Below are 23,404 nucleotides of genomic sequence, written 5' to 3' on the forward strand. Positions count from 1 at the left end.
ATATTGACAGAAAAAAATGGAATAGTTAAACATTTTGCAGCTTTATTTATTTTTTTTTTAAATGCGCATTATCTTAAGTTGGAGCTTAAAATATTTGGACCCTTTGCTCAGTATTTAGTTGAAGCACCTTAACCTTGAGCTAATACACTTCCGAGTTGTTTTTGGGAATGAGGCAACAAATTAGTCACACCTGGATTTGGGGATCCTCTGCCATTCCTTCTTGAAGATTGACACCAATACTGTCAGGTTGGGCGTTGAACGTCGGTGGAAAGCCATTTTCAGGTCTCTCCATAGATGCTCATTGGGTTTAAGTCGTGGCTCTTGCTGGGCCATTTCATGAACCGCCACAGTTTTTCTGAAGCCTCTCCATTATTTTACCCGTGCTTAGCATTGTCTTGTTGCAAGGTGAACCTTTGGCCCTGTCTGAGGTTCTGAGCACCCTGGAGAAGGTTTACGTCCAGGATATACCTGTACTTGGCTGCATTCATCTTTCATTCGATTGCAACCAGTCTCCCTGTCCCTGCATCTGAATATAATAAAAAAAAAAAAAACATGGCATGATGCTGCCACCACCATGCGTCATTTTTGGAAATGTATTTGGTATACGCCACACATACTGATTTTTCTTTGACACGGCCAAAAAGTTCCATTTTGGTCTCATTAGACCAGCGAATCTCATTTCTAATCATCTTGGAGTCGTTCAGGTGTTTTTAGCAAACTCCTTGGGGGCTTCCATGTGTCTTGAACTTGAGAGAGGCTTTCATCGTGACACTCTGCCATAAAGCCCCAACTGGTAGAGTGCTGCAGTGATGGTTGACTTTCTAGAAGTTTCTTACATCTCCTGACTGGATCTCTGGACTCAGCCATGGTGATCTTTGTGTTCTTCTTTAACTCTATCACCAAGGCTCTTCTCCGCCGATTGCTCAGTTTGGCCGGATGGTAGCTCGAAGGAAGGGTTCTGGTTGTACCAAACGTCTTTCATTTAAGGATTATGGAGGCCACTGTGGTTTTAGGAACCTTAAGTGCAGCAGGGATTATTTGTGACCTTGGCCAGACCTGCGCCTTGCCACAGTTCTTTCTCTGAGCTCTTCAGACAGTTCCTATGACCACATGATTCTTGTTTCCTGTGACATGCACTGTGAGCTGGAAGGTCTTATACAGGTAGGTGTGTGGCTTTCCTAATCAAGTCCAGTCAGTTTTATCAAACACACCCGGGGTCCAACATAGGTGCAGAATCCTCTCGACGATGATCAGAAGAAATGGACAGCACCTGAGTTAAATGAGTGCCATAGCCTGAGTACTTATGGCTATGTGATGTTTCAGTTTTTAGTTTTTTAAAAATCTGTAAAAATGTCGATGATTCCATTTTTTTGCATCAATATGTGGTGCTGTGTATACATTAATGAGGAAGAAATGATCTTAAATGATTGTAGCAAATGGCTGCAACAATACAACAGTGAAAAATTTAAGGGCGACTTAATACTTTCCATACCCACTCCATACTGTATATTATAGACGTACACACAGACTATCTATATCCACAAATATCGATATAGATAAACTAAAAATGTATCTATCAACTGTGCGTGTATACATTTTCTTAAATGGGAAGCTTTTGAATAATAATAAAAACGATATGCTGGAGCTGTCTTTCTGACTGTAACTCAAGAACAAGAAACATAAAAATCTAAACCTGATATTTTGACACAAAATAGTATAATTCTCTCCATTTTATCCATATAGTGTCCACTCTTTTGTCTGTCAAACAAGTCGATTTGAAGGTGTTAAAGGCTTCCAAAATGAATATGTAAACAAAAGATAGAAAACAAAAACTCTTGTTGTAAAAATGTAGCTGCCTCTAATTCGCATCATGTTTCCAAATAGGTGTCTGTTCTTTGTCTCATTTACAGCATGAGACGGCATACAAAGACTAACAAATGTAAAATTACATTCATACTGTGTGATGCAAAATGGCTCAGTAGTAAATACATTAGAATTTGAAGTGAAGCAGGCAGCACAGTTCAGTGATGGTTTCGTGCAGGGAGTCGGTTAGGGTTCCCACACAGTGACGGTGTGAATGCAAGTGTTTAGGGCTGCCTGTCTCTTTATGTGTCCTGTGATTGAATGACATCCAGTTCGAGCTATTGCTTGCCTTTCACCCAAAGCTCAATTCAGCTGGGATAGGCTCCAACTCTCCATGACCTCAACCAGGTTAAGCGGTACTGTAATTGGATGGATGGATGACGTAGGCAACCAAACACAAACATTTATCTCAGTTATATCTGCCATGTTAGCAAATCCAGTCCTAAGGCACGAAATGCTGTATAGTTTTACAAATTTGTTTTTTGGCTTGATAATTTATTCTGATTAGTATTTTGCGCCCTGTTTACTCCCTACAGAAGTGTTCAAAATAATAGCAGTTCAATGTGACTGGATTAATCCACCAATTCAATCTGTTTTATTGTTACTTGTCAGTTTGCCAACACGTGCAATAGATTGTCAGAAAACTAAGACCCAGCATTCATGATATACACACTCTTATGCTGTGCAATTGAGCAATTTGTTGAAAGGGGTGTCTTTCCCAAAAATAGGTGTGGTATTCAATCAGTGAGGTTATCAATTATGTGAAATATAGGTGAATCAGGTGGGACAATTTAAATTTAAAGATGAAGCCAGCACTTGTTGAATATGCATTTCTCCTTGAAAGCCTGAGGAAAATGGGCCATTGAGCACGGTGTTCAGAAGTACAGCGTACTTTGATTAAAAGTTTGATTGGATAAGGCGACACCTGATAAAGAGATGCAAAACACTGTAGGCTGTTCAGCTAAAATGATCTCTAATGCCTTAAAATGGAGAGCACAACCAGAGATGTGGCAGATAATCGAAGACATCCATCAAAATGGATCGCAGAACAACCAGAATGCCAGACGCTGAGCCAATGATGAGCTCCAGGACGATCAAAGACAGTTTGCTGTTATGTATAAGGATTGTGACAGTGAGAAGAAGTCTGTGTGAAGCTAAACTATTCACAAGAACACCCCGTAGAGTCCCTCTGTTTAAAAAAAAAAAAAAAAAAAGCATGTACAGAAGAGGCTCCAAACTTGCCAAAGAACGCATCAATTGAGAAGAGAAGAGAAATGGAGGAACATTTTGTGGACTGATGAGAGTAAAATTGTTCTTTTTGGGTCCCGGGGCAGTTTGTGAGACGACCCCCAAACTCTGAATACAAGCCACAGTACACAGTGAAGACAGTGAAGCATGATGGTGCAAGGATCATGATTGGAGCATGTTTCTTCTACGATGATGTTGGGCCCATTTATTGCATACCAGGGATCATGGATGGGTTTGCAAATGTCAAACTATTTGAAGAGATCATGTTGCCTTATGCTGAAGAGGACATGGCCTTGAAATGGGTGTTTAAACAAGACAATGACCGCAAACACACAAGTAAATACGCAAAGTCTTGGTTCCAAACCACCAAAGTTAATGTTGTGGAGGTGACCAGCTCAATACCCTGGACCTTAATCCAATCGAGAACTTGTGGGGTGACATCAAAAATTACGTTTTCGAAGCAAAACCAAGAAATGTAAATGAATTTGCGAATGTTGTCAAGGAATCTCGGAGTGGAATAACAGCTGAAAGGTGCCACAAGTTGGTTGACTCCATGCCACAGAGATGTGAAGCAGTTATTTAAAAAAGAAAAACTGATCATACAACTAAATATTAGTCTAGTGATTCAAAGGGATGTAAATTACTAGAAACAACAAAGTTTGTACAAAATAGTTTTGATCTTGTAAAGTCAACGACAGACGTTTTTTTTTTTTTTTTTTAACACACCCCTTTCAACAAATTTCCCAATTGCACAGCGTTAAGAGCGTGTAGACCATACATTTTGTTAGTTTTCTGAGAATCTAGTGCACCTACTGGTAACTTGTTTGACATGTATCAATAAAAAATGGATTGAAAACGTGGATTAATCTTGTCACATTGGACCGCTATTATTTTGAACACTACTGTACAGCAGAAGAACTGGAAATGTGGTGAGAAAACACAAATGGACCGACACGGAACTGTTTTGCTCCAGTGCAAATTCTTCTCAGATGTGAGAATTGAAAGATGTTTGGAGCTTGATTGAATAAGGTACTGTCATTACTTCCTCTTGTCCTTGTCGCACCAAGGCCACAGCCTGATTGTTTCTGATAAGTATAGCATGGCTAAATAAAACATGGTGAGGAAAGCCATTGGTCAAGTCATTTCTGTAAAGAGTTGACTTGTACTCTATGTTTGTCTTGTGTGGTCACGTGTCCTGTGCTCTGAGGTATACATTAAAAGTAAAAAGACCCCCCCCCCCTTTTTTTTTTCAATCAGTTTCAGCTGAATTAAAGAGGTCCTTAGCAGGGAGGATCTGGTGCAAGGTGTAGCTGTAAACGGAGACCTGTAGTACTTTCTAGGGTGCTATACTCAGCACAGGAAACATGACACAAGCCTGAAGTGTCTTTGACTTGGGTAAATGTATACTTTGGAGGAAAATTGCGATTTCAAAGAAAATGTTGATCAAGTATTGCCTATTTGAAATAAATTTTTGCACTGGAGAAAAAACTTGAAAACTCTGGCAATTATTATTATTCTGATTTGATTGGCAAGAAATATAAAGATGTTGAGAATACTAAATGTGACCATAGAGAGAACATGCAGAATGGCACATTGATTCCAGTGGCCAGCATTTAGACCTACATAATAACCCAACTTTTCAGATTTTGGAGGGACTGTCGTCTGGTTTAAACTAATCTTGAGCTAATTGAAGTATCTAAACTTCATTCATTGTCATAGTTCATGTATAAAACATAAATGTCTGAATTGACCGGTGGTTGAAAAACAAGGTGCACCAACTCTAAATGCCAAAATGCGGGGCTCCTCCCCTTAGCAGTTAATACATTACAAAGGGGAAGTGGTTATTTTAAAATGTGTCAGCATACATTTGACCTTATTTTGTGTGGGTTTTCAGAGGAAGGTGGCATGGTCAAGTTCTGCATTATCCATACAAGCTAAAATAGCCTTCTGGTCTTCTTGAAGGGGGCGGCGGTACAGCAGAGCGGAGAAGCGATTGTATGGGTCATGAAGGAGGAGCTGTTTCTTCTTCCTGTGGAGGTAGAGCGCTTCTTCGGGCTGAAGTACCTGAGTGATGTAGGCCTGCTGGGTCTGAGAGGTGGAGACACCTGGATGAAGAAATAGAAAGGATTGCTTAGAGTCACAGGGGCGGTTGCGAAAAAAAGAAAAAAAAAAGAAAGTTCGATACTTTATGTTGTGATATTATATTCTGTCATTCATTCATTAAGGTGGAAAGGTTAAGTCTCACAGTTCTGAGGACCGGGGTTAGAATCCTGCACCTGCCTGTGTGGAGTTTGCATGTTTTCCCCGTGCCTACGTGGGTTTCCTCCCACATCCTAAAAACATGCATTCACTGGAGACTCTAAATTGCCCTGAGGTGTGATTGTGTTGTATGTCTCTATGTGCCCTGCGATTGGCTGGCAATCAGTTCAGGGTGTATTTTCAGTCCTGCCTGATGACAGGTGGGATTGGCTCCAGCACTCCTGCGACCCTTGTGAGGATAAGCAACTCAGAAAATGGATGGATGGATTCATTCATTTTCCATACTGCTTATCCTATGGATGGGTCCGTGAGAATGATTGACAGCTCCCTTTTGACCAATTAGTGAGCGTCATTTTCTGAACTCCGCCCACGCTATCCACATATTGTACCCAGAAACAAAGAGAGCACGTGCTTACTTTTAGCTTCTGAATTGAGAGTGTATAGTCCTGCTTATATCCGATTCGGAAATATCGTACTTCGATGTGGCTGGGGAACATGTAATGGAGATGAGGGCTCTCCTGAGAGATTACTGGGAGGATATCTGGTGTGCTTTCCCACCCCAAAGCGTAATTTAGATAAATGCAAACGGTGGATTAAGGCTTGTGGCAGACCTCACGACCAGTTGAATGTATCGAAGATAAATCAGCACAAAGCCGTCTGTTCCAAGGTAAGTTACTCAATTAGTCGGTGTAACAGCTATAAAGTACAATGATGATGAATATTTCCTGGAATGTGACAAGGGGCTTTCACTACAAATTGACAAAGACCATCCAATTATTTTCACCATTATTCATTTCATTATTTTAACCTGGAGTTCATATCTGTCTGACAAAGAATCGGTTGTCTTCTCCCCCTTTCTTTTGGTCAAGCTACAACTACTTCACTCATCTGGACTGGTTTGATTTTGGACCCTCTGGGTTTATTCCACTGCTGTGGCAGAGACATGCAGCTTTGCTCACACAGCACGGGAGAAAAGTTATGTAGTTTGAGCCCTTATAGAGTTTTAATCAAACCAATAATATGGGAGCACACCAACCGGCCAACACGTTGCAGAAACTTTAACAGACGTTCCCGTTTGGGAAACCTTGACATTATGAATATATCCCTGTTGAAAGTAATTCAGGCCTTTCTGTACACTCTTTGTCGATATTTCTGATACCATGGGCACAAACAGGAAACAGAAATACTATCGTGAATTTGCTCTAATGAATTGCTCATAGCATGCTCTGGCCGCACTGCGTCTGCCATTTTGATCGGTAGCTTGGGGTGCCTAACAACAGTATCTAAGTAGGCGTGGCTTGGGCGCCGTGCGTGGATCCATCCATTACTAGGTTAGCGGGTGTGCTGGAGCCCATCACAGCATCTACAGGCGAGAGGCGTGGTACAACGTGAACTGGTCACCAGCCCATACTGTTTTTAAACATATAACCATTCACCCTCACAATAGTAACAATTTATTTATTGTGATATCACAAAAGCTATTTAAGGAAACGTTTACAGGGAGACGGGCAGCTGATGTTAGTCTATGTTTTCAGTACCCCCCAAAATGTGTTTACATTATTAACTGTGTAAGGTTGATACAAGTGCTGTATGTGAACAAGTTCATTACCAACTTTCAAGTAAATACAGGTGTTGTTATTCACTGTTATTTTCGATAACTTCTCCTGGCAGGCTTTGACTAGGGTTTGTATCAAGATGACCGAAAACCTCATAGCAGGGAAGAAACCATTCATAGCATTGTAGTACTTTCCTGCTGCTCTAGTCATGATAATATTGCTTCCTATTTATATTCAAGACTTTATCACATCCTATTCATGGAAAGTCGAAGAATGGAGTCTGAGAAGGATTTTAGAAACTGACTTGACTGGAGGCTACAGGAGAAGCTCTTAATTTATGGGTTGAGCAATTACCATTGATTGTGCACTGTGGGTCATGACCCAAAGCTTGAGGAAAGTAAAAGATTAATAGTCGTACAGATGATCAACATTAAAGAAAGATTCAGGTTATTGTTATTTTTCAAATTAATATTTTACTCTTGATGTTGAAGGGTATCAATCAAAGTTCAAAATGTTACCAACATACCTGCTTTCCTCCTAGTCTTGGAATTATTATTATTCATTGTCATCTTCTTTGCCTTTCTAATCCGTTGGTACCTCAGAGCATCAATCCTCTCCGACCCCAAAAGGACACTCGGCATGCCTCGACATTTTCTAAATAAGAACAAAGAGGGAAAAAGGGGTAACTCCATGCCAAATATCGACAGTGGATTTTTTTTTTTCCTAGGACATAATACCAAGGTATTAATAATGCTATGTCGGTCCTGCTTGACCCACAGAAGAGGTGCAACACATTGTTAAAGGATAAACACGAGATATATGCGCTGTCTTCCCAAAATTTGTATGATTTCATGATCTACATTATGTGATAAAGTTTTAATGGTTTGACAGCCTTAAACGTTGTTAAGAATACATACTGGATCATTTGGGAATAAGACATTCTGAAGAGGTTGTCCAGTGAATCTCCATTTAAGAGATAACAATTAATATGAAATTTAAAGGTCCCGTGTTTTGCGTAACCAACTTTTTCTAGTATTTAGGATGTAATATCGGCTCTATGGTTCCTCAGTAAACACGAAATATAAATCCACGCATTCCTCATTTCCCGATATTTTTCTGCAGAGAACCCTGAAATCAGGTCATTCAAATTTCTCAAACTTATCTACATCACTGGTGTAAATCTTAGCCTACCTCTCTTTTCCTGAGTCAGCACTGTCAAAATCACAAACGTGCGCTCTTACAAGTGGGTCTTCTACACCAAGGCAACCGATCAGAGGAAGGGGTCGGTCTTAACCAAATATGGACAAAGTGGTTACAAAAGTGGGTCAAACTGTCATAGGGGGATTTTCTGGACATCTGTACTGCAAAACCAAGGTGAAATGAAATTGACACTTTTATACAAAGTCCATGTTATAGTCACTTTATAGAGGTCTAAATTGTACATATATGGGACCTTTAAGATGAAATTTTGATGAGAGGTTAAATCACAAACTTGATATTTATATCTTTTAAATCAGTCTTTCCTTTTCTGAAAATAACATACAAATTGCTTTCTTTGTGTGGCTTGGCAGTGGCTGCAGGTTTCATCAAAAATTTCTCTATTTCTTTGTGAAGGCACTTATGACTTAGTAGCCCATAGGTCTGCCACTCCTACACCAACATACTTTTTATATTTCTTGAAGCACATAAAACAATTTGCATTATAGTGTGGCAATCTTTCCACAGTCACTGCAGAGAAACCAATGATCATTAGAACAGGAAGAAAAAAAAAATCACAGCTGAGCAACAAAGCATTGTCAATATGTATTCATAGACATGGAAACTGTCTACAATGGGCTTCACCATGCTGACAGGGGGAGAGATGGCTGGAGGGGAAATGACTACGCAGGAACAGTCACATAATGAAAAATAAGCCAAAGAAAAGCGAAGCAGTAGGACAAGAAATGTAACAAGAATTAATCAATAGAATTGTTTGTTTTTTGAAACGGAGGAGGATTTAGCAATGGCATGCATGGCAGTTTGCACATGGAACAGAACTTTAAAGGGGAATACTTTCAAAAGCTTTTCATCGAGCAGGTCATTTGAACTCAAGAGTAAGCAATCCTGCGTTCCTAAATCTTTGCTTTTTCAGAAGAAGTTAAAAGGTGGTATAGGATGAGACCTGCTTGAAAGGACTGAGAGGAAAGTCCTGCAACATCTAACTGAAACAAATGTATTATTTGTATGAAATTATTTTTATCATTCGCCATACAAACATGATTTCAAAACACAAAAATAAACAGGTTCAATGTTGTTACTGCATCTGTTCTGTGTTGTCAATCTTTTTACATTTCAATTAAGGAGAGCCGTTCTAAAAACTGTCACTTTTAACTAGACACTTGTTTTAAGATCACAAAACTACAGTGTGGCTCCCAGTGGAGACAGAGCTAAGTTTTAATTACAAAATAAGGAATGGGTTAAAAGCCTTTCTTAAAATAAATAAATAAATAAATAAATAATGATAAAAGTAAACCCTATTGCTGCAAAAGCTCACCTTTATTTAGCAATTAGCAGGAAGCACACACACTAGCATCTTCTGCCTCACATAAGTCATTAGGTCTCTTGGCAATGGAGTGAATGTGACCAGAAGGTCATTCTTCATTACACAACACACAGTCAGACACAGTTTCATGAAATGATAACGCCCACGTACCAGCTTGCCCAACATATCACTAAGACACACACTTATAAGAATGAGGGCAGAAAGAAAGGCAAGTAAAGAGCAATATTTAGCTTGCATAATTACCATTATTTAATAAAGGTATTCTGCGAAGTATCACAATCGCACATTTTAAACATCTTCCTTTGAAGCCGACACTTGTTATTGGCCCTCTCTGGTCATGTACCAGCTATGCGACATGCCGACGTTTCAGCCATATTAGTGAGAGCAGGCATCATTGTGATTTTGGTTTTGACAACAAAAAAGTCAATATTGAACATGATTGAACTTGATCTCACATTTACAGATATGAATCTTTCTGTTGCCCAGTTTCATTTTTGAATCATAGACTACAGACAAAGTACTTTTTAGTCCTGCTTGACTGTTAAAGTTTACATATTTAAGAACATAAAAACTTTACAATAAATGTACTGTATACAGCTGATCTAACTTTTTCCCCCCTTTAAGTTACTAAAGTTCAATTTTTTTTTTTTTTGAGTCTTATTATATTGTTCTTGTGGAGTCCTATAGCTGAAAGGTTATAACTATCAGGTCTTAAAATGTTAAATGTGATGCTTGCACAGTTGTGAACATTGATTCAAAGTGAAAAAAATGTCATCAAATATAAATATTGATACTTCATACTTTGAGAAAGTAATTTGCAATTACACTACTATTAAATTTTCAACAAGGTCACTTTTAATTCTAACCAACTACATTTTGACAGTAACCAACACTGAGGGCAACGCAACATGTTCAATACAGAAGCTTTTTTTTTTTTTTAAAAAAAACAGAACAAATTGTTAAATAAATGTAACTGATATTGTATGAAATGGAGATACAGCACTTGACTATCTTGCCAAAGTTATTGAGAAATAATGCCAAGTGAATACTGTATTTGTTTATCCAGCAAGCGATTTAAGTACGAGGAGTCAGTCAGTCATGGTGTCCTGGAGCATAAATGTGTCTCAAAATGCAAATCCAATGTCAGTCAAGAGTAAATGATGCATTCTAAGTATTTCCGAATTCTGTTTAATTATTCATGTGTATCCCTTCATTTATTATTTAATTTGTTTCTCTGAGACTTAACTTCCACACAATAATGAAGTCAGTCAGCCAAACCATCTAACCATTTAATATGGATGCATTTATCACTTAATAATCGAACCTTTTCAACTGCAGAACTGAGTATGAACAAATACTTGTTTTGGAAAAAAAAAAAAGAACAAATTAAATACGTGAAATTACCCATTTTGTCTAAGGGAAGCAAAAATTGAGCAAAGACTCAACATCTTGTATTCCCCTTTAAAGGACGAGGTGATCAAAAAGCCCCACCTGCTAAGCCCCCCCCCCCCTTTCAGACATGGATCCAACCCTTACCTATTGTGGTGTAGATGACCTGGTCACAACAACGCTGCCCAGATAGCTGAGATCAATCAAAAACAAAGCACGTAAGACTCCAAGAGCTATTAAAACCAACTTACCATACTGCCCCTAGTTCATAATGATGAAAACATTGCAGAATATGAGAAGCGGACAGGCCCTGTGACACACTTTCCCCAACAACCTTCCCTTGAGAGTCAGACATGAGGTTGTCATGAGGCAATTAAAAAGATTGTTGAGAAAAAGGTTGTAGAAACAGAAGGTAAAGTAGATTCGGATAGGATCTGAAAAGGTGGGGGACAAGAATTGGTAATGAAGTCAGGTTACTCAGGCCGAGGATGAGCCGCAGGGCCTGCCAAGATGTACTCTTCTTAAAGCATCCTTCTGCATGAAACAGGCATCCTCAAACAATTGGATCTAGACGTAACAATGGATATTTATCTTGGGATTCAATTACAAGAATTTTTCCTGTTAGGTGGGAGCAAGGTTATTGCTAAATAAAAAAAAATAAATAAAAAATCCTGAGCAGTTGTCTGCAAATCCAGTGGTTCCCAACATTTTTTCCATCATGGCCTGGTTCGAATTTGCCCATGTTTCTTGAACTGGCAACCATTTGTCGACGAGGGGTGTGCACCATTGTGCTAATCAATAGATTAAAGGGACTGTGCTGAATAAATAATGCATACCACTGACAATAATATCTTTTGTTCGTAATCATAGTTGGAAGTTCATTACAGTTTGGAACAAACTGTGGAGCAAATGCATAGTAGTTATTTGTTAAATTGAGTAAACCTTTGGCTATTCCTTAATACTGCTTTGAAAAAATATTTTGATATAATTCAAAAACTTTACTTGTGCCCCACAAAATAGTTAGAGGAGACTATTTACTTCCGGGAATGCTGTGCCTCGTGTTTGTGCATATGTGCATCATGAAGTTCAGTTTTGTGTGCATACGAATGACATCACAGACTCGTTACGTCCACATTAGTTGAGTTACACGTTTTGAACTGAACAGGACACACATAGACGGAACCGAAACAGTTGAACGGAACCATTAGGATGGTTTTCTAAAACTGTTCCACCCCCATCATGTATGCATGTGATGTTCTAAGATGTTTGTTTTAATTGATGGACGTTACACACTATATTTGTCAGCAAAGTATTAAAGTGAAGTCACATTAAAGCATTAGGGGTAGGGCGGATGACTCAGTCCCTATGTACATGGCTGATGCACCTACCCTGAAGCTGACAACTGTGATGGAGATGGTTCAGATGGAAGGATCTCCTCCTCAGTTCTCCTGTGAGACGGCATCTCCCCGAACATGTTGCTGCTTTCCATGGATGGTGACAGTGACTGGGAAGCTGGATAGCTGGTTGCAGATGCAGCAAAGGCCATGTGGGAATGATAGCTAGGACTGGCTCTTCTGCTACCCTGGCCTAGTGCAGGTGAGGAAGAAGGGGAAGATCTCCTTGAGAATGTGGCTGTGGAAGGAGGTAGCAGGGTAATCTCAGAAATCTCTTGGGGTATGGGAGTTTGAATGTTCGGACGTGGCCGGGGACGTACAACACTCTCGGGAGATCCTTCATGAGAACTAAAGGGGCTTTGGGTGAGAGGGGAAAGTCGAGAGGGCTGAAGAACCACCTGATGCGCACCAGAATCCATCCTATGAGCCTGTCTTGGACTAAAATGGGGACTAGATTCAAACCATCTTGTATCCAGACTACTGAGGGTCCTAGGGCCAATATGGGCCATTGGATTGATGTAAGGCAAAACTGGAACACCTATATTGTGGCTTGTACGTCTTAGCTGCCCTAAATGAGCCTCTTGCATAGCTAGATGCCTGGCTGGAGAGCCATGAGGCCTGGCCTTGCTGGGTGATTTGCTTGAGTAGCTCTGTGGCGCTTCTAGTGGCAACACAGATGGATACGTAGGCATTGGGAGGGAGGTGGTCTGAAAAGCACTAAGGGGAACAACGGGGGGTGGGGGTGGATAGGGAGAATCATGGCAGAGATGCAAGGATTGGTGTGGTGGAAAAATGAATTGGGGTCCCTCTACAGTTGAAAATGTAAAATCCATTCCCCGCCAAAATTCTGGTGAATGGGAAGAAGAAGCCAGTGTCAGAGGATAAGGGAAGCCAGAGACCGCATATTGTGTGAAATCACCCTCTCCCATTTCTTCTGGAATCATAGGGTAACCAAAGGGACCTTCAGTCAGGTATGGAGGGGAGGACATGACAGAGCTAAGCGGACTGGTATCTGTCATGTAAAAAGGAGGAGGAGGATCATGATCCCCATGGGAGCCCAGGTAGCCATAGAAAGCTCTGTGATGGAGAGAACCTCGAATCTGCCCTGTGGCCTGGAGTCGACTGCTCTCCATAATAGTCATACCTTCAAAGGGCTTCTGGAAACGAGGACTGTAGGCTGGTGGCTGGAGGAAGGATTCATGACCGGACATTGGTGAAGTCTGGTGAGGCCGAAGGGGGGCCATAACTGGTGGAAGAGGCCTAAGATCGTCGTTCTCTTCATCTGACTGCCGAAATTCAGGATAGAGGTCAGATTCTTCCACAAAGGGAAAACCCTCTATTCGTCGGGACTTGACAGAAAACTCTGTATCGGTGGGATCAATGACAAACCGTCCATCCGGCCCACGGCTGATGAGTTCAATAGGTGTTGTTGCTTCAGCGTCATGCTTAGAGATGGTGTATCTCTTGCTCGTTATTGCTCTTTTGGTCTTCTTGTACAGCGACATCTCCTCCTTCTTCCCTGGACTTGGGGGTAGTTTCTTCCCATGTTGGTCATGACTATCCTCAGATGATTCTGATAGGGATGTCTTTGAGTGAATGCTTTCTGGGCTTGCCTTTCCTGAAGACTCCCTATGGGGAAGAGTGTGAAAAATGTAATGCATTCATCTGTCCAATCAGAGTGGGAAATTCATAATCCGACAAAAATATACCAATTTCAAAAATGGGGTCACTGGTACAGTAAAGAAAAATAAATACAAACAATGAATAGGAATTTTATAATTATCAGCCAGAGAAATTTTACATCTGATAATCAGTTTATTGCCTGAAAACCGCTGCATATTGTGCAGCTATAGCACAAGTGTCTTTTTTTTCTGTGATGAAATCCTGAAGGGGTACACAAAGAAGGGAACTGCTCACGCATGTTCAATCATGCATCAAAATGACAAGAACTAACTTGTTTGTTAGTAGTCATGGAGTTTTTTTTTTTTTTTTTATTAAGAGATTACCGCAGACCGAAATTCCATTAGAAATGAACTAACATGATTCCAGTTATGGAAAAAATGTTTACTGACCAAAAGATATTTTAACATATCATTGCTGTCTTGATATTTTGTATCTCCAGTTTATGAGGACTGCCTTTTTTTTTTTTTTTTTTTTTTTACATAACTAGAATATCTGTGCAACCCTACATGTTCTGAAATTAATATGAAGCTAAATAAACATTTTTCCTTTGTTTATAATGCAGTGTTTGTAACATGTTTCTGCAAAACCTATATGTACCTCTCAGCATTAACGATGCCTTCACAGAGGTGTAAATTACCCATGCCATTGGCACTGACACAGCCCCATTCCGTCACAGATGTTGGCTTTTGAATTTTGCATCCACAACAGACCGGATGGTTCATTTGCTCTTTGGTTCGGAAGTCACGACTTCCACAATTTGAAAAAGCAATTTGAAATGTGAACATGTCACATCAGATCATTTTAGATGGGCTTGGGCCAATAGAAGCCAGCGGCGTTTCTGGGTGTTGATGATAAATGACTTTTGCTTTGCATGGTAGAGCTTTAAGTTGCACTTATGGATGTTGCGCCAAACTGTATTTATTAACATTGATTTTCTGAAATGTTCCTGAGGCCATGTGGCGATATCCTTTACACATTGATGTCAGTTTTTGATGGACTGCCACCTGAGAGATCGAAGGTCATGGGCACTCAATACTGGTTTTCAGCTTTGCCGCTTACATGCTTTAATAATTTCTCCTGATTCTCTGAACCTTTTGATGATATTATGGACCACATATTATGAAAACCCTAAATTCTTTGCAATTGTATGTCGAGAAACATTGTCCTTTATCTACTCGACTATTTTCTCACGCACTTGTTCACAAAGACGGAAACTCACCCCATCTTTGCATGTGAATGTCTGAGCAATTCAGGCAACTGCCTTTTATACCCACTCATCACACCCACCAGTTCCCAATTAGCCTCTTCACCTGTGGGGTGTTCCAAACAGGTTTTTGATAAGGATTCCTTTTTTGACACTTATAAAAGATTTTTGGGAACATGTTGCAGCCATAAAATTCAAAGTTAATGATTTTTCTTGCTAAAAACAATAAAGTTTATCAGTTTCAACATTAAATAGATTGTCTTTGTGGTGTACAGTATTCAATTAAATATAGGCTGAAAATGATTGTATTCTATTTTTATTTATGTACAACGTACCAACTGGACTGGAATTGGTTTTGTAATAATTGAATAACAACACCTGATTCCCATCTACACCCAATATCTATAGTAACGGTATGGCCTGGTACACACAAGATCTGTGACATAACCCATGCATAAAGACAATCTGCCATTTAACAGTTTTGGTCATATTGTGTGTGATGTGTGTGTGACAATCTCAACACAACATCATACATTATTCTTCATCTGGCACTTCCGGAATGATCCCGAGGTGTTCCCAGGCCAGTTGAGAGACATAGTCTCTCAACCGTGTCCTGGGTCATCCACGGGGTCTCTTTCCGATAGGACGTGATCAGATGCCCCAGCCACCTCATCTGGCTCCTCTCAATGCGAAGCAGCAGCGGCTAAACACTGAGCCCTTCTCGGCTGACCGAGCTTCTCACCCTATCTCTAAGGGAGAGCCCGGACACCCTGGGGAGGAAACTCAATTCGGCCTCTTGTATCCAGGATCTTTTTCTTTCGGTCACGACCCACAGCATGTGACCATAGGTGAGGGTAGGAACGTAGATCAACTGGTAAATTGAGAACTTCGCCTCTTGACTTAGCTCCCTTTTTACCACAACAGACTGATACAAAGTCTGCATCACTGTTGGTGTCCACCAATGTGTTCGGGGTTTGCCGCCATGACAGCCAGCGACCATCTTACAGCCTCAGCTCGTGTTGGCCGCCTCAGCAATGGAGGCACAGAACATCATCCACTCGGTCCTCACAAGGGATGGGCAGGAGTGCCAGAGCCAATCCCAAGTATGAACTTGCCTGAGGCAGAGTACACACTGAACTAGTTTCCAGGCACATAAAATCAAACGACCAATTGGACTCACAATCACACCTGGGGGCAATTTAAAGTCTCCAATTAATGCATGTTTCTGGGATGTGGAAGGAAACCCAAGTGGCCGGAAAAAACCCATGCAGGCAAGGGGAGGACTTGCAAACTCCACACAAGGGCTGGCAACAAGTTTAGGGTGTACCCCGCTTCCTGCCCGATGATAGGTGGCATAGGCTCCAGCCCTCCGGTGACCCTTGTGTGGATAAGTGCTTCAGAAAATGTATGAATGGTTGTATATACCTGTATATACAGTATGTTGGATTTGTGAAAATACCAAAATAACATTTTTCGGGGAACACATACAAAAAATACTATTCTATTGTGTTTTGGTAGTTACAATCAGGGGCTGGCCTAAAGCAAAAATACCAGGGCAAGTTTATATTGTCCCAGTTCAACCTAAGGTACGATCTTCTAGGTTGCATGTCCAAACTAGATGTCAATAGAAGATCTCAAACCCAAATTTAAATTTTCAGTAAAAAAAAAATAAATAAATGAGAGAAACTGACTTCATGTTCTGATAGTAGTGGAGGGGAGTGCATATGATCAAATTCAGAGCAACATAGTAGTTACTTGATGCCACTTTAGTTCATGTTAATTATTAAAGATTAAGAAAATGTTTTATCTTCCCTACCTGTTTGTATTCCTCTTCATTTTAACTATCCAGACTTCCGTTTTAAGAATGGTAAGACTAAAAATAGGATTAGTTTAATTCCCATTGGATGGTGAAGCAACTGCTTGGAGTGTTGGCCTCAGATTTCTGAGGACCAGGGTTCAAATCCCGGCCCCACCTGTGTGGCGTTTACATTCCTCCCAGTGCCTGAGTGGGTTCTCTCTGGGCACCCCAGTTTCTTCCCACATCCCAAAAAACATGCATTAATTGGAGACTCCAAATTGCCATTAAGTGTGATTGTGCCTGACAGTTGCTGTTTTTCAGAAAAATGTAAATTGTGCATGTACAAGGGAGTCTTTGGGTCTCGACCGAAACTGTTTTGACTTTACGACGATCGTGTCTTGTGCGCCATTTTGTCCCCAGCACCATAGTGTTTCAGCCTAATGGTCATTAAGGGAAAAGGAATGGCGTATTTTCCTAACTTTGAAAGAGCAGAAAGGCAAGGAAGCTGAGGAGGAATTTACCCCTCACAAGGTCTACTTGCACATGCGCAATAGCTAAGCACAGCCTCCCTTCATTCTTCGCCATCCACCTCTTGCAGTAATGGTAAGTTAAGCATCTTATTTCCTTTTTGAATGTATTTATTTAATTTTTTTAGATGAAGTACCAACAACCATCCATTTTCTGAGCCGCTTATCTCCACGAGGGTCACAGGAATTCTTAAGTCAATCCAGGGAGTCATCGCAAATTTGGACTTTAAAGGTGAAGTCCGATTTATGCCGAAATTAGAGTTATGTTGCCAGTCTAGGAACGGATCTTTGTCATAGACTCAGGAAACCCCTGGACAATATGTGTTTTCTACACCCCCCCAAAAAATAAAAAAGTTCAACAGTTATCGTATGATTAGGGTATTGACGATATTTTTCAACTCAGTTGTCTGTACTTACGGTGTTGCCACACTTTTTCTCAAGTGGGTAATGGAAAGAGGGGGATCTGGAACAGAAAAGAAAATCTCAGTGGTTCATATGTCACTTTTTCTCAATAGCATATCAAATACAGTAGAAAAAAAATTATGGAAAGAAAATACATTCTCTACACTACACAAGTTACTTTCAGGTAGATACTTTGTATACTGCTCTGTCCTTTTAGATGATGCAAAAATCACTCAAATCTTTTTTTTGGCACTCATTTATTCATCAGATATCCTGTGAAATTAAGTGGTCGGAGAGACGTACTGCCTCTCTAACTTTCGATCGGTTCATCTTCAATTTCAGTTTTTATTGGATTTCTTTCTTTTTGGCTTGTCATCATTGGTACCTTTCTGTGGTGGTATGTAAAATAAGTAAGAGAGGCCAAAGTAAATGCAAAGTTAGTTGAATTCACCCTACCCTTGAGATGACCACTGAAATTAATTCTCAATATGCTGAAGTCTAGTGTAAAGGGATGCAAAATGGATGCTGGCGTTCAGGATTTTTGTGCAACTTTATGGATTTTTTTTTTCTTAATATGTTGGTTACAATCAAGCTGTTTGTTCTGCAAATGTTTAGACCAAAAAGCAGAGATCACTAGCATAGTTTAGCCCCAATGATAACATTAGCCTGTGGGTCTGTACTAAAAAGCTTACAAGTGACGGGACATGGTGATTTCCAAGGAATGATCATTTGAAAATGTAAGCATAAATGTAGATTTATAGGAAAAAAAAGTTTACCAATTTAATATTTGTTTCCTACAAGAACCTCTCTGTGAGACATAAAGGTTCCACAATATTAGGTATAGTATATTCAATATTTCGCTCACCTTTTTTCTTTTTTAGCTTCCGCCTCCGCTGCTTATTCACAAAGCAGGCTGCCATTGTACTGAAAAGGATGGCTGCAGCCAAGAAGCAGATGGTGGCCACGATGCCAGCCACAAGTGGCTTCGCCAACCCTGATTCTTCAACGATCTCAGGAGGTGGAAAGAAGTCTGCAGAATAAGGAGAAAAGTCATGTCATGATATATAAGGAAATCGAGCAACGGCAAAAACAATTATTTCGTCATTGTTGCCTACAACGATTCTGCTTGTCATTATGTGAAGGAAGAATTTGCACAAGACATTGACAACAATGTGGGATGAGCTGTCGAGTTTAGTGGGGTTATGTCCTTGAACAGGGGAATTTTGAAGCAGAAGAAAAAACAGACATCTGTCAGGTACCAGCGGTACAGAGGCAGACCCACATGCAGGACTTCCAGACAACGGCGTAGTGTTCCGAGTGGTTTTATTCCAGAAACAGGGTCATACACGGTGTAGCACAAGGCTTAGGCACAAAATCACTAAATATAGGCAGGATCCAAAAACGTAAAACGAGGTCCGATGACTATGACAAAACTAAGACTTGACAAGACGTGGATAAACAAAAGGGCACAGACTCGCTGTGACAAGGAAAGCTCAACACTAAACTTGCAACTTACAGTATGCACAGTAGCGGAGAATCCAACATGCAATAAATGCAACGCAGCAAACTGGCAAATGCCAGTGACAAAACTCCACCTTAAAGGTCAAGTGTCGTCAAACGGATGATTTTTGGTATATTATTAATGAAAAACCCACAGCCAATATGGTCCCATGGGTTTTTTCCACCACAAAACATGATTTTGACGTATACAGCTTTTTGTAACTCCCGCCATGAAAATCCTCTCAGGGATTTGTTTTCGAGAAGAAGCAGGAAGTGACGTAAAGGACAGCGGCACCCCCTCGTGGACTCATTTGTTTCCATTAGTTTTACCTCCGGGAAGGTAGCTCGTTGTTCCTTCGTGTTAGCCAAAATGCTGGGTCGGGAGAATGGAATTACCCTTCATAAGTTTTAAAGAGACCTCATTCGTTGTGAAAAATGGATTGCACGGGTGCAGAGGACGAGGGTTTTGTGGGTTCCAAATAACAGGCAGGTGTGTATACAGCTACTAAAAAAAATGATAGTTTGGGGTGGACCACGTAATCAGTCTCTCTCATAATGTAACAAAAGATCCGCGTATGAAACGCCGACTTTTATTACTACTCTTTCCCATACCTACATCTGCCGTACGTGTCGCCCAGCCAACAATGTCTCCCTCAGCCTCGTCTCGATAGTGTTCATCGTGTACTACTGTTGAACATACACCTAAAAGCAGCAGAGCTCGGCTCCACCTCCTCATACATCACAGCGCCAAAACTCAGCCACACTGGCTGAGGCGCCGTGTTTGGCGGTCACAGCTTCTGCGAAGGCTGCACGTCGGGCTTTGCGACGGGGGTGGCTCTGTAAAACCCAGCCAAGAATGCGTTACTCAGTCGCGTGCGCGCATAAAGCGCCCCGGCTCGACTGTGAGCACCCCCCTAAAGCAGCACTGCTCGGCTCTGTCATAAGTCACACCGACGGCTGCGAAGAGCCGCGATGGCTCATCTCTGCCGCAGAAGTGGATCGGACGGAATGCGATTTGGCCGTGATCATCTGAATATGGCTCGAAACAATAGTGTAATATTGCCCTGGTAACTTCACTCGGTTGTGTGGTGTTGTCCTTTTGGAAAAGAGCTTCGGTGTCAGAAGGGGCGTCGGAAAAATGCGAATATCTCTGTTGTTCAGCTTTCATAGTAGCAGGCACTGCGCGTTTTCAACGGCGGAAGTGACGATGACGTTAAGGTCAGAGGACGCGACTAATATGGCGACCACTTGGATGTCGAGGGACACTCAATTGCGCAACTTTGTGCATGGATGACGCGCTCTCCGCTCACTTTTTTTTTTTTCGTATAGACATTTAAGTGAATACTGTTATATGTATTTTTTATTACAATATCTATTTTAGAATGTTTATAGGGATGACAGTCCCACTTTAAATACTACACTGTCTAATCACAGTGCCTCATGTGACAGCTGTGACCGGCGACAGGTATCAGAGATGAAACCGCTCGGACAATATTGCCAGGCCACGCCCCTATTGGCCGTGGTCCAGCCTTGCTCATGACAACAACTCCGCATCACCACGTTTTTCGCAAAGATAAAACCCTCAGTTACACCATAAGGACCTCCAGCAGAAGATTCTCAGAGTGAGGAATGTTAATTATGTATGTACTGCAATAAAAATGTTACAGTGCAGCACAATGTTTTAGAAATAAAGATTTAAGTAGACACTTTTACTGTAGTAAATTTTTGTCTCAATATGCAAAGTACGTACTCAACTGTTGACATATCTTAAACATTTCGGTACCGACATACACACACACAAACTCCTCATCTCAAAGGTAAAAAAAAAAAAAAAAAACTCAGCTACAACTACAAAAAACTCTTCTCGAACATCGCCAGTGCCTCCAGCATAAGATTCTCCGACTGATGAATGTTAATTACCTACTGCAATAAAAATGTTATTATGCAGCATAAGGTTTTCTAATTAGAGATTTAACTAGACACCTGTTCTGCTGTAATTTTTGACACAAGTATGCAACGTTTAAATACTGTACTGTTGATATTTTAAACATTCTGCTACCCACACAAACACACAACTTCTTTTTAAATATGCAAAGTACAAACACTTTTTACATATTTTAAATGTTCTGGTACCCAGATAACCATACATGTCCCCCTGCTTCGTAGCTTTTCACTTTTCGCACGTGGTTCTGGTTCCAATTAACCACGAAAAATAAGGGTTTACTGTATTTTATTATTTTGCTGATTTGTGCTGATATTTAACCTGACAAATTGTATTTTTTCACAAAAAAAACCCTGCAAATTCAATACATTTAATAGGTGTTGGGAGTTCTGATAGAGGTGGGTTATGCGCTTGTCAACCACAGCAAACAGAGTGCACGTATGTATTGATGAAGTTTCTTACTGAGGATTTCATAAAGGTAATTCTGTCTAGCCCTAACAAACTCTCGGTTTAAACTACAAAGACTTTGTCTGTGGAGATCAGAGTCAAATTGGAGTTTAGTTTTTCCCCACTTATGTTCTGCTTTCAATGCACTTTAACTTAAAGCTCTTTATGATCATTGTGCTCCTCCACAGAACTGTAGATCACTTCAAGATTGTCTTATTTTTAATAGGAACAACAGCAATCATGACATTTGCACTTTTCCACGTAAAATTGTCTAAATGTTCAACAACTGTATCAGCATTAACAGTCTGTTTGCACAAGCGATAACCTCAGCATCTTCATTTCTGCCACCTCCAGTTCTGCTTCCTGTTGTTTCTTCAGTGCCACCGTCTCTAATCCGTACATCATGGCCGGCCTCACCACTGTTTTGTAAACTTTGCCCTTCATCCTAGCGGAGAATCTTCTGTCACATAGAACACCAGACACCTTTCGCCAGCTGTTCCAACCTGCTTGGACCCGTTTCTTCACTTCTTTACCACACTCACCATTGCTCTGGATTGTTGACCCTAAATATTTGAAGTCGTCCACCCTCGCTACCTCTTCTGCCAGTAGCCTCGCACTTCCCCCTCCGGCCCTCTCATCCACGCACATGTATTCCGTTTTACTTCGGCTAAACTTCATCCCTCTTCTTTCCAGTGCATGTCTCCATCTTTCTAATTGTTCCTCCGCCTGCTCCCTGCTTTCACTGCACATCACAATATCGTCTGCGAACATCACGGTCCAAGGGGATTCCAGTCTAACCTCATCTGTCAGCCTATCTATTACCACTGCAAACAGGAAGGGGCTCAGAGCTGATCCCTGGTGCAGTCCCACCTCCACCTTAAATTCCACTGGTACACCTCGCGACACACCTCGCCATTGTTCTGCTGCCATCATACGTGTCCTGTACTATTTTAACATACTTCTCTGCCACACCAGACTTACGCATGCAGTACCACAGTTCCTCTCTTGGTACTCTGTCATAGGCTTTCTCTCCGTCTACAAAGACACAATGTAGCTCCTTCTGTCCTTCTCAGCACTTTTCCATGAGCATCCTCAAGGCAAATATTGCATCTGTGGTACTCTTTCTCGGCATGAAACCATACTGTTGCTCGCAGATTCTTATTTCTGTCCTGAGTCTAGCCTCCACTACTCTTTCCCATAACTTCATCTGCCAATGACGTTGCAGGCAATATGGCTGCCACTAGGATGTCAAGTGAGACTTCAGGAACTTTGCGCAATAATGACATGCTCTCCGCTAATTTTTTTTTCTTGTATAGACATTGAAGTGAATAATATTACATGTAGTTTTCAAAACAATACCTGATCCACACTGATCTTGTGCTAGTTGGAGAGAGAACAATTTTAACTCCCTTCTTCTTTGAATTACCAATTTCTACTGTGTACATTTTTTTCCATAATGCCATTCAAAAAGTTCAACTTACATAGATTATAGATTCAGGGCCCACAATTTAAACAATTTCAAATATTTGTTTATTTTTACAAAATTGGGGCTTCAAGCTCATAAAACCCACAAAAGTGAAAAAAACTTGGAAATTTTATGAAGAAACCACCATTTACTTGTCAGTTTTTCTGGAAAAAAAAAGAAAGAAA

The 23,404-nt window shown here is 40.7% G+C and overlaps 1 protein-coding gene across 2 annotated transcripts in view; it reads right to left on the reverse strand.

The window, feature by feature from the left end:
* Window positions 1-4,417: 4,417 nt before the first annotated feature.
* Window positions 4,418-23,404, reverse strand: part of igsf9bb (immunoglobulin superfamily, member 9Bb) — a 142,522-nt gene continuing 123,535 nt past the window's right edge. For both annotated transcript variants that reach the window (XM_061803778.1, XM_061803777.1), the window contains exons 16-20: window positions 18,731-18,895; window positions 17,881-17,926; window positions 12,246-13,880; window positions 7,453-7,580; window positions 4,418-5,216 (exon numbers count right to left, since the gene is read on the reverse strand). In XM_061803778.1, coding sequence (XP_061659762.1) covers window positions 5,002-5,216; window positions 7,453-7,580; window positions 12,246-13,880; window positions 17,881-17,926; window positions 18,731-18,895 — 2,189 coding nt within the window. In that variant the 3' untranslated portion in view covers window positions 4,418-5,001. The remainder of the gene's footprint in view (window positions 5,217-7,452; window positions 7,581-12,245; window positions 13,881-17,880; window positions 17,927-18,730; window positions 18,896-23,404) is intronic.

Source organism: Syngnathoides biaculeatus, chromosome 18 (assembly GCF_019802595.1).
Source record: "Syngnathoides biaculeatus isolate LvHL_M chromosome 18, ASM1980259v1, whole genome shotgun sequence".
NCBI lineage: Eukaryota > Metazoa > Chordata > Actinopteri > Syngnathiformes > Syngnathidae > Syngnathoides > Syngnathoides biaculeatus.